Raw genomic sequence first — 12,370 nt, 5'->3', positions numbered from 1 at the left:
TATTAGACAACCTACCAGGGTATTTAAAAACAGCTTCAAACTGTAACTAGTGTCAGGTTATTAGACAACCTACCAGGGTATTTAAAAACAGCTTCAAACTGTAACTAGTGTCAGGTTATTAGACAACCTACCAGGGTATTTAAAAACAGCTTCAAACTGTAACTAGTGTCAGGTTATTAGACAACCTACCAGGGTATTTAAAAACAGCTTCAAACTGTAACTAGTGTCAGGTTATTAGACAACCTACCAGGGTATTTAAAAACAGCTTCAAACTGTAACTAGTGTCAGGTTATTAGACAACCTACCAGGGTATTTAAAAACAGCTTCAAACTGTAACTAGTGTCAGGTTATTAGACAACCTACCAGGGTATTTAAAAACAGCTTCAAACTGTAACTAGTGTCAGGTTATCAGACAACCTACCAGGGTATTTAAAAACAGCACAGGAATTAAATCATCCACATGTATTGATCACATCTTTACTAACGCTGCAGAACTCTGCTTTGAAGCATTATCCAAATCCATCAGATGTCGTGTTCACAATATAGTAACCATATCTAGGAAAACCAAAGTTCCAAAGGCTGGGCCTAATATAGTGTATCAGGTCATACAATACGTTTTGTAGTGATTCCTATATTGATGATGTAAAGAATATTTGCTGGTCTGTGCTGTGTAATGACGAGCAACCAGGCACTTGACACATTTAAGAAACTGATAATTCCAGTTAATAAGCATGCACCCATTAAGACAATGACTGTAAAAAAAAATGTAATCCCTGTGGGTTGTTGAGGAATTGAAACATTATATGGTAATATATAATAGGCTGAGAGAGGCTGGACTGTGGGCTTACAAGCCTGTTGTAAGGCAGGTCCTCACCAGAAATCGGCGTTGCCTATGGGCACAAACCCACTGTCGCTTCACTGATGAGCTGCTTTTTTGTCTCACCAGGGGTGTTGGTCAGATTCACGTTTATCGTCGAAGGAATGAGCGTTACACCAAGGCCTGTACTCTGGAGCGGGATCGATTTAGAGGTGGAGGGTCCATCATGGTCTGGGGCGGAATGTCACAGCATCATCGGACTGGCAATCTCAACACTGTGCGTTACAGGGAAGACATCCTCCTCCCTCATGTGGTACCCTTCCTGCATGCTCATCCTGACATGACCCTCCAGCATGACAATGCCACCAGCTATACTGCTCGTTCTGTGCGTGATTTCCTGCAAGACAGGAATGTCAGTGCTCTGCCATGGCCAGCGAAGAGCCCGGATCTCCAATTGAGCACGTGAGGGCTAGGGCCATTCCCTCCAGAAATGTCCGGGAACTTGCATGTGCCTTGGTGTAAGGGTGGGGTAACATCTCCCAGCAAAAACTGACAAATATGGTGCAGTCCATGAGGAGGAGATACAATGCAGTACTTAATGCAGCTGGTGGCCTCACCAGATACTGACTGTTACTTTAGATTTTGACCCCCTCTTTGTTCAGAGACACATTATTCAATTTCTGTTACATGTCACATGTCTGTGGAACTTGTTTAGTAATAGGCTGAATAGGTCTCCGTTGTTGAATCTTGTTATGTTCATAAAAATATTTACACATGTTAAGTTAGCTGAAAATAGAAAATAAACGCAGTTGACATTGAGAGGACGTTTCTTTTTTCTTTTTTTTTCTCTCCCCAATTTCGTGGTATCCAATTGTTGTAGTAGCTACTATCTTGTCTCATCGCTACAACTCCCGTACGGGCTCGGGAGAGACGAAGGTTGAAAGTCATGCGTCCTCTGATACGCAACCCAACCAGCCGCACTGCTTCTTAACACAGCGCGCATACAACCCGGAAGCCAGCCGCACCAATGTGTCGGAGAATACACCGTGCACCTGGCAACCTTGGCTAGCGCGCACTGCGCCCGGCCCGCCACAGGAGTCGCTGGTGCGCGATGAGACAAGGACATCCCTACCGACCAAGCCCTCCATAACCCGGACGACGCTAGGCCAATTGCGCGTCGCCCCACGGACCTTCCAGTCGCGGCCGGTTACGACAGAGCCTGGGCGCGAACCCAGGGACTCTGATGGCACAGCTGGCACTGCAGTACAGCGCCATTAACCACTGCGCCACCCGGGAGGCCCGGACGTTTCTTTTTTGCTTAGTTAATATATTTTCTTACTTTCACTTGCTTAGTTAGCGAATGTAGCTAGCTAGTTTAGCTTACTCAAACAGAGAGGGATGCTATGTTAGCTAGCTGGCTATATACTATCCAACACTGGAACTCTTCCAAGTCAAGGTAAGCTTTTGGTTTTATAAATGTATTGCCACCCACTGATGTAACTGGTAAACTGCTTGCTGTACAGTGTACTGCATGATTGTAGCGGGTATTCTGTCGCGTTAGTTCTAGTAGCTATGCTTACTATGACGTTAATATGGTGAAAAGGACGTAGGCTGTGTGTAGCGGTTATGGTATGAAAATGTGGCTTGGAAATGTTTGTTTGCCTGGTCAGACAGCTGTTGCATTGTGCACGAGGTCCACATGCAAAGGAAAAGGGTGAGAGAAGAGCGTAGATGTGAGAAGGAATTATGCTGTATATACAACGAGGAAAGGTATTAAGGCATATATGTGGCTGCTAGTTCTGTGTTTGATCAGGGGTGTATTCATTCTGTAGATATTGTTGAAAAACGTATCTTAAACGGAAGCAAACGGAATGAAATGGGGCTAAACATACCTGAATTTTTTTCAAACTAAACTTGTTTGCAACTGTTGGACTAATGATTACAACCTAGATCAGCTAGATGCAGGCAAGAGTGTGCAAGTTGATATTGAATGTGTCACTGTCTGTCACCTTGACTAGTCAAATTTCTCTCGACCTGTGCACCTACGTTGTAAACATTCATTCGTACGCTAGGTTGTATCAACCTTATGATGGGTATAGGGAAAATCATTTAGTAGCATTATGTAGTAGCCTAAATCTATCAATGTTACATTGAACTAGATGAATGGAATATGAATGACAGTCATCCAATATGCTGTAATAGAAATAAGGCCATGCTCATAAAAAAGAAAGAATTGTCCTCCCTCATCTTAAACAGCACCAACTGGCAAAAAAGCCTCAGTTGAAACAACCATCTGTTCAAGGTTCATTTAATATGAGTTTAACGACTCCTTCTGATTCACAGGGACTTTGTTCATTTGATGAGCAGGTCCAAAGCCTGGTATAATATCTCAGATAAGCCTTATGAGTGGTACACCGCAACCCATTACACAATACCTCAGATAACCATTATGAGTGGTACACCGCAACCCATTACCTCAGATAACCATTACGAGTGGTACACCGCAACCCATTACCTCAGATAACCATTATGAGTGGTACACCGCAATCCATTACCTCAGATAACCATTATGAGTGGTACACCGCAACCCATTACCCCATAACCATGAGTGGTACACCGCAACCCATTACCTCAGATAACCATTATGAGTGGTACACCGCAACCCATTACCTCATAACCATTATGAGTGGTACACCGCAACCCATTACCTCATAAACATAATGAGTGGTACACCGCAACCCATTACCTCATAACCATTATGAGTGGTACACCGCAACCCATTACCTCATAACCATTATGAGTGGTACACCGCAACCCATTACCTCATAACCATTATGAGTGGTACACCGCAACCCATTACCTCATAACCATAATGAGTGGTACACCGCAACCCATTCCCTCATAACCATTATGAGTGGTACACCGCAACCCATTACCTCAGATAACCCTTATGAGTGGTACACTAAAACACTATACCTCAGCCAACACGTTAAGGTCGATAGACTAAGCAACAAGGCTCAAGATTCAAAGCCTAGAAATGTCATGTTCATGAATGTTGCATTTTACCAAATGAAACCCATTGCACGTGGTAACTGTAAAAAGTCTACTTTACGGCAGGATACACATTACGGATTGTAACTGTAGAAACAAAGTAGCTTTATTCACATCAGGGGAATTTAGCAAAACAAGGTTGATATATTCACGTCAGGGGAACCTTGTTATTTAATTTCCATTTTTGTGTATTGCACTTGCATTCAGTATGAATCATGTGTGTATTATTATAAATGCATGTATTGTAGTTCTATCCTTGTGATGTATTACATCATGTTTTTGTGGACCCCAGTAAGAGTAGCTGGTGCTTTAGCAATAGCTAATGGAGATCCTAATAAAATACTAAATACCACTGACAGATCTTTTTTTTTATTATAAACAATTATGACAAAATGTGGGCTGAAAATTAAGTTTAGTCATTCATTTAATTATTATATAGATTTTTTAACAGGACAAATCTGAGGGGGCACGTGCCCTTGTGCCCCCTATGGGCATGACTCCTCTGGTTATAGGTGCCGGTTTGGAGAAGATTTAGGCTCAGACGTTTTCTACACAGATATCTACACATTAAACAATTCAGATGGATGAACAAAGAGTTACAGATTATAGATACGCCTTCAGTAACTGGAGTTGTCGTTAACAAGTATTCTTTAAAAAATGGCACCAGTTATTTCCAGGCTCCGCATTGTAGCCTTCTAGAAGTGGTGTCGAATATAGGGCTATAACTATTTGAAGTATCCATTTAGCTCTAAGAATTCAACGCACTTGATAATGACCTAATACAGATCTTGGATAGTGAAGCTCACCAGAAAATGCAGGTTCTCCTTCAACTGCTTCTCCTACAAATTATCATCTTGCCTATCTACATGGCATTTTTGAAAAGGCTAATAACTCAGATTCATTATATAATATTAATTAGCATAAGAAGTCCATAGATACTTATGACAAGTCTTGTAATGCATTATGACCCTTAGAAATGCATCATACCTGAATGCCTTCCCAACATTTAATTCAGAATCAAATCCTGTACAGGTAGTTATTATGAAGTGCTCCAATGAAACCTGATAAGGGAAACATCTAAATCATCTTTCCCAACAGTCTCTCGCACAGTGAGAAAGAGTGTACATCAAATTTTAACATAGTGACATTCTTGACATTTAAAATACCGAGCTCTGGCTACTGCCAGTGAGACTGTCACAGTTGTGTCCCTCTTGGCTCTCATGCTTCAAACAGGAAGGTTCCGGCAGATGACAGAGATGCGGCGATGGCGGGGAACTCTCTGTCCAGAGAAAAGAGACTCATCATCTTTAAGGATCTCATGGGTGAACTTATATCTGGCCTGGTCCCTGGAAGGATGCATGAAAATAATGTCATCAGTCATTCACCACACAAGCACAATGTGTGAAATGCCAGGAGTTATATCAAGTGTTTCAGAGTATGAGTGCCGATTTAGGATCAGTTTAGCCTTTAAGATCACAAGAATATGAATACATGGACCAGTGTTCACTCATGAAGAGGAGAATTTACTGTACGTTGAATTCAAATCGAATGTCAACAACCTTCAAGTTATGGAATTAAATTGGAATTAGAATTGTGAAAAAAATAAATCTTTGGAATTGAATTGGAATTCAATATTTGTACAATTCCCAGTTAATGGAATTCATGTATTTAGTATAAAAAATTGACTGCTTTTAAAAATATATATAATTTAAACTTCCAATATAGCTAGGCTGTCTGAACAGTGACATGGTCATGAAGGATTTAATTATCTCAAGTCAAAGACTTAGCTGAAATTTGAAATTAATGGAATATAGAGGGAGAGGGAATTGAAATACTGTAGAATTGAATTTGTGGAATGAACCCCAACACGGACAGGGAAGGACCTGATCCTAGATTCGCACTCCCACTCTGAGATGTTCCATAGTTGATACATACGACCCCAGGTCATCAGACCAGGCGGACCACTGGGCCCTCATAAGGATAGTTATAGGCTATAGGAGGCGTTCAGTCAGAGTGTAACAAACATGGAGGTAACATAGAACACTTAAGTAAACCACTTCATGATCTCCACAGGAGATACTGTGGGTTTGTTTAGTGCAGACTCTCATTAGGGTATTTACTCAGTTTCTCTTTCTACGGTCAAATAAATCCATAGAATTGTTTTGGGTAGTACAAACCTATCTTAGGCCTACCAGGTACACTCTGATTAAAGTGTATGCGCAGGTGGTCGTTTGTAAACAATGAAAGACAGAATGTTGCTATGGCAGGTCTTATTGGGTCCTTACCTGAGTATGTAGAGAGAGCGACGGGGCAGAAACAAGTTCAGATATTCAGCGGGTTCATCCTCCCTCACCAAGCGCATCACACTGTCTGACAACAAACTCAGCCCTGCTATAGTGCTGCCACAGAACTGACAGAGAGAGAGGACAAGAAGGGAAAGAAAGGGTCAGGGAGACAGTGAAAGAGAAAGACAGGATGAAGATACAAAACAACAGGGGTGAAGGGGGATGAGAGAATGACTGAGTTTCAAACTGCATTGTAAAATAACACTTTTGCCAAAAAAGTATTACAATTGTTTGTGCCTAGGGCAAAATTCTAGCACACAGAACACCATGTTCCATATTTATCATGCCTTTCATCTCAGGTTAATATGAGAGCCGTCTACCTACCTTGACACTGTCGATGTGTGGTTTGATGTATCCAGCCTTGTCCAGGTCCAGGACATGCACAGGGCCTAGGAGAGGGCTGCCCTCAGAGAAAGCCACAGCTCGGAGGCGATCCATCACCCCCTCACACACTGCTCCCCACTGAGCACGCTCTGTCTCCCGGTAACCATGAATCGCCTGGTGAGCAGAATGTTGAAAGAATGAATGAATTTTTTTTAATGAAATGTTGGTAAGGGCCTCAAGGGAGTGATCATTGTCAACAGGGGTGGAATTGGGGTTCCAGGAGTGAAATTATTTGGATAATTTACATTGATTTCAAGGATTTTACATAATCAGAGAGAGATTTTATTTTCCAATTTCCATCCCCGTTAGCCAACAAACACTGTTCTGGGCCTGGTTTCCCAAAAGCATTTTAAGGCTAAGTTCATCGCGAGAACCTGTGTAGGAGCATCATTAAATCTCAGAGCTGTTCCCCAAAAACATCATCACTAAAGTTGCAATTGAAAACGTGTGTTATTTACCGACTGCCTCAGACCACTCGTAGATCAGCTAAGTGTGTCGTTGGATGATTTTCTGCCCTTCTGGTGTCAGACATAGAATCAAGCTGTTTATCCGTCTCGCTGTGAACACTGATTACTTCAGAACGAAGTTGACTACAAATACAAAGTTGCCAATTTCTTTGCAGTTGTTTCAAACAAGCAAAGGATTAAAAAGATGCTTAAAATAAAAACTGAGATGACTGCTGTTGGTAAAATTATGATTAAATGACTGAACAAATCATTTTAAATGGAACTGTAACTAAGTAAACTTATACTCTGTTTTCTTATATCTGATTAACAATATGAGTTCATAAGAAGGGATTGTGTGACACGGACAAGGAGTAATTAAAGTTAATGAACACCATTCCAACTAGGAAGAAACTAATGGGTTGTGGACTGTGTAAACACATAAGGTCGTTAACCTAACGTTGAACCTACAGAAACTTAGCTCTGGGGTTTTTAGATAAGACAGTGAGTGCATTCCTAGGTTCTGTTAATTAGAACTGTCAGATCAGTGGTGATCGATAATGTTGAGGGGTCAAAAGTTACCTGGGAGTGTGTTAGTAAGTTAGAATGAACTTTTCACCTCACTTTGTCCCGGTCGAGAGGAGGGGATTCTGTTAAAGCAATGAAATGACGTCATGATTTGTATATAAACTGTTGCTCGTGGTTAAGTGGGAGCGCGCTCCGAGAATAAATTCTGTTACCTATTATTTAAAAATATTATTTTATGCAAATGAGAATCTTACAAATTCTCATAAAATAGATTGAAGGTTTTCAATTAATGAAAGCACATTGGCATTATTAAATTACAGTAACAACTGCATTAATAGGCTACAGTAGGACATAGGCTGCAGTAGAATATAGGCTACAGTAGGCTATAGGCTACAGTAGGCTATAGGCTACAGTAGGACATGGGATACAGTAGGACATGGGATACAGTAGGACATGGGATACAGTAGGACATGGGATACAGCAGGACATGGGCTACAGTGGGCTACAGTGGGCTACAGTAGGCTATAGTAGGCTATAGTAGGCTATAGGCTACATAGGCTTCTCAGAGGAGGAAGAGGAAGACCATCCTGCTCAGTGAATTTCATAAAAATACAGATAGTGAAACATTAAAAAAGTGATCCTTTTTAGGTAAAACTATACCAAATATACCCACGTCACCAAATAATTTATTAAAACCCGCTGTTTTGCAATGAAGGCCTACAGTGTCCTCAACAGCACTCTGTAGGATAGCACCATGGTGTAGCAGAAAGACAGCTAGCTTCCGTCCTCCTCTGGGAACACTGACTTCAATACAAAACCTAGGAGGCTCGTGGTTCTCAACCCCGTCCTTAGACTTACACAGTAATTATGACAACTTCCAGGAGACATCCTCCAACCTATCAGAGCTCTTTCAGCATGAACTGACATGTTGTCCACCCAATCAAAGGATCAGAGAATCTTGTACTGAAAGCATAAACTCCAGCTAGCTAGCACTGTAGTACATAAAATGTGGTGAGCAGTTGACTCAAAGAGAGAGAAAGCAACAGTTGAACAGTTTTGAACAAATACATGAGTTTAAAAATGAAGGAGAAGCAAGAGAGAGAGATAGCTATCCTTTGTATTTTTTCACTTTCACTTTGCTAGCTAGTTTAGCCTATTCAAAATACCCGGCTCAGACAGAGAGGGATGCTATGTTAGATCGCTGGCTATGGCTATTCAACACTGGAACTCCTCGAAGTTAAGGTAAGCTTTTAGTTTTATTAATTTATTGACACCGGGGGCCCACCAGTGTAACTGCTAAACGGCTTGTGACTGTACTGCATGATTGTAATGGGTTTACTAACACGTTAGTTCTCGTAGCTATGTTGACTATGACGTTAGTTAATATGGTGACAACGATGTAGGCTGAGTGTAGTGGTTAGCAGTTATGATATGAAGGTTTGGCTTTAAACGTTTTTTTTTGCCTGGTCAGACAGCTGATTTGTTGTGCACTGAAGTCCACAAGGGAAAAGGTGAGAGGAGGAGAGAGTGTAGAAGTGAGAAGGAATTATACAACGAGCAAAGTGATCACACTGTTTGTATGTGGCTGCGATCAAAGTGAACTGTGATCAGGGGTGTATTCATTAAAACACATTTCTTAAATGGAAGCAAATGGAACAGGGATGAACATACCTGAATTTGTCCAATAGAAACACTGTTCCAACTGTTGAACTAATGATTACACCCTAGATCAGCTAGATGCAGGCAAGAGTGTGCAAGGCAGTATTTAATGTGTCATTGTCTGTCACCTTGACTACTAAAATTTATCTTGAGCTGTGCACCTACGTTTTAAACTTTCATTCATAGGCTAGATTGTAGCAACCTCATGATGGGTATAGGTAAAATCATGTAGTAGTATCATGTAGTAGCCTAAACCTATCAATGTTATATTGAGCTGGGTGAATGGAATATGAATGAGAGTCATCTAATATGCTGTAATAGAAATAAGGCGATGCTCATCATAAAAATAATAATCCTCCCTCATCTTAATGAGGCATCGACCACCACTGACATAGGGCTATATATTTTATTCATGTTGAAATCTATTTTATTTTCAGTAAATTGAGTTCTATTTAGCTAATTATAGGCTACACTGTCTGTTATATTTGCCTCAATATATACTGAACAAAAATATAAAACGCAGCATGCAACAACTTCAAAGATTAACGATGTTGGAGGCAGCTTATAGTAGAGAAATGAGCATTAAATTATTTGGCAACAGCTCTGGTGGACATTCCTGCAGTCAGCATGCCAATTACACTCCCAATCAAAACTTGAGAAGCCTGTGGCATTGTGTTGTGTGACAAAACTACACATTTTATAGTAGCCCTTTATTTTCCCCAGCACAAAGTGCACCTATGTAATGACCATGCTGTTTAATCAGCATCTTGATATGTCACAACTGTCCGGCGAATAGATTATCTTGGCAGATAAGAAATGCTCACTAACAGTGATGTAAACAAATTTGTGCACAAACATTTAGAGAAATAAGCTTTCTGTGCGTATGGAACATTTCTGGGAATTTTTATTTCAGCTCATGAAACCAACACTTTACATGTTGGGTTTATATTTTTGTTCAGTGTATTTCATGATGTGTAACATGTGCAATGATGTGCCAAATCTGTGATTTAGTGCATAAATATTGGGTATTAGAATAAGCAGCATCAATATTTGCAGCCATATAGGCCTAGGTGATATTATTCATCTGGAGCTAATCAGTATTGTGCGAGAGCACCACTAGCTTTTTTATCTCAAACATATCAGTATCAACAAACGATCCAACGATGCACTTGGCAAACGTTCTTCTGCGTGGTGTTTTGGGAAACGATGCATCGTTAAAACACGCATAAGCCTAAATTGCATTGCTATTGGGAAACCGGGAACTGACTGATCAATCTAAAATAAGATCTATTCACCTTGTAATGTATGATGACGATAATTAATAGCCTAACAATTCCAATATGAAACTTTACTGCATCTAGTATAGTATGGATATGTATGTTATTGCTGCATGTTTATAGGTGAAATATAAAACATTTGCATGATGCCAATAGGGAAACTAATCAAAAGAGCTGTTACTGTAGCAGCCCCTCTGAGTGTCGGCTGGAGCTGAGGACGTGCAGCAGCTTTATCTAACTAATGTGAGTGTGAGCTAGGCACTTCTTTGTAGTCAACAAGCAAGGTCTATTTACAACTTACATCGTCCCAGTGGTCGAACTCGTATCGTTTCTTCCTCAGCCCAGGCTCAAGTTCTTTCATGAGAGCACCCTCCTCTTCCTCACTTATGAATTCCGTCCTCACCTCCACCTGACCGCGAAGCCTCTGGACCAGCTCTCCGGTCGAACCGCAGACCAGTTGGTCATCTCTGAACTGCAGGCTGCTGTTCGTAGCAGCCCCGGAGCAACTCGCTGCCGAACTTAGACATGATGTGGGAGTGTACAGCGGCCGTTTATGAATACGTCTGGCAACTGTAATCAGAAGTCTCATGCTTCAGTAAATAGAATTATTTATTTAGACCGTCTGATTTGCTAAATTAAGCTATGCTTTGTTGTCTGGTGGCACAGAAGTCAGGTCACGAAGGAGGGCGACATTTTGAAAACGCACTGCATTATGGGAGTTGTATTGTCGTCACACTTCATTAAATAAATAAAGCCTGCCTAGGCCTAAAATAACAAGCTATTAACCTTTTCACTGAAATTACAACAAGATTCTGTGTTATCCATGTCAAATGCATAACGGCTATGTAAATAAGGAATGTAAAAGTATTTTTAAATCAAATAGATTGTCTTTCAATAACGGTACTTTACTACTCCTAATGCTCTGAGCACTTTTATTGTCTTTTATGTGTCTTTTTCTCACTAGGCTATACCTATGCTATCTTTGTAGGTCATGCCAGAGCTAAACAGTTAGAGGCAATGTAAATAAGTCATTACTTTCCATATCTACATATGACTCTGGGTCGTGCTAACTTTGTGAAGCATGACCTACGCTCATAAAGTCCCAACGTCTCTTACATGGTTGACTTCCCCACCATAGCCTCTCTGTGGACTACTTTCATCTATCTTGCACAATGGGGTGGTGATGATATGGGTGTGGAGGACTGATATGAGTTGTGGTGTTTAACACTCTACAAAGTTAACTCAGCATAGGCAGGTACATGTATGCGGACACATAAGAACACAGTTTTTTTTGACTAATTGCTGCTGTACAAACACATGACAATTATTGACTAGGTAAACTAGTCTCCTTTTATGCAACAAAATAAATAGAAAGGTTAAACAGGTTCTCTGGTGGGCCTCAAACAAACTAAAGCCAACCATGAATCGTTAATGGTTGATGCAGAGGACACAATTCTAGCCTAATCAGGCAGGGTTTTGTTGAGGACAGTCATGCAGCTTACTACAACCCTCCCAACCGTCACTTTGAGTGACTAGGACCTTCAACCGTGTGAATCAAGGATTCTTGAATGTCGGGACAATCCAAGTCTGGCAGGGAAACTTTATTGTCAAAAAAATGTTTTGTTCATTATTTGAGCTTAAAAAATTTAGAGGTATTTTATAAATTAAAATATTTGTTTTTGGAATTTACAAAATACTTTCATGAATAATTTCCATGTCTGGAAATGGTGCCAGACCCCCAGACCCCCACAATGGTGCCAGACCCCCATATCCACATCGACGGGACAGCAGTGGAGAAGGTGGAAAGTTTTAAGTTCCTTTGCGTACACATCAAGGACAAACTGAAATGGTCCACCCACACAGACA

The 12,370-nt window shown here is 40.8% G+C and overlaps 1 protein-coding gene across 2 annotated transcripts; it reads right to left on the bottom strand.

Annotated features, from left to right (window-relative positions):
- Nucleotides 1-3,956: 3,956 nt before the first annotated feature.
- Nucleotides 3,957-11,226, bottom strand: alkbh7 (alkB homolog 7). Of its 2 annotated transcripts, none has more exons than XM_020476747.2 (4): nt 10,806-11,226; nt 6,538-6,711; nt 6,154-6,278; nt 3,957-5,147 (listed from the first exon to the last, which is right to left on the bottom strand). In XM_020476747.2, the coding sequence occupies exons 1-4, from the start codon at nt 11,091-11,093 to the stop codon at nt 5,087-5,089; spliced, it is 648 nt and encodes a 215-aa protein (XP_020332336.1). In that variant the 5' UTR covers nt 11,094-11,226; the 3' UTR covers nt 3,957-5,086. The 2 variants fall into 2 exon arrangements, with proteins under 2 accessions (XP_020332336.1, XP_020332335.1); XM_020476746.2 differs by having other exon boundaries at nt 4,222-5,214; nt 10,806-11,225.
- Between the last annotated feature and the right edge of the window lie 1,144 nt (nt 11,227-12,370).

Source organism: Oncorhynchus kisutch, unplaced genomic scaffold (genome assembly GCF_002021735.2).
Source record: "Oncorhynchus kisutch isolate 150728-3 unplaced genomic scaffold, Okis_V2 Okis06b-Okis10b_hom, whole genome shotgun sequence".
Classification (NCBI taxonomy): Eukaryota; Metazoa; Chordata; class Actinopteri; order Salmoniformes; family Salmonidae; genus Oncorhynchus; species Oncorhynchus kisutch.
This window is presented reverse-complemented; position numbering and strand designations above follow the sequence as displayed.

What these genes read in the sequence shown, in the direction of transcription:
- alkbh7 (XM_020476746.2), bottom strand. Translation starts at nt 11,093, where the DNA reads ATGAGACTTCTGATTACAGTTGCCAGACGTATTCATAAACGGCCGCTG. An exon ending in AGTTCGACCACTGGGACGAT is followed by an intron (nt 6,712 to 10,805) that starts GTAAGTTGTAAA and finishes TCTGCTCACCAG; the next exon opens with GCGATTCATGGTTACCGGGA. An exon ending in CACACATCGACAGTGTCAAG is followed by an intron (nt 6,279 to 6,537) that starts GTAGGTAGACGG and finishes TCTCTCTGTCAG; the next exon opens with TTCTGTGGCAGCACTATAGC.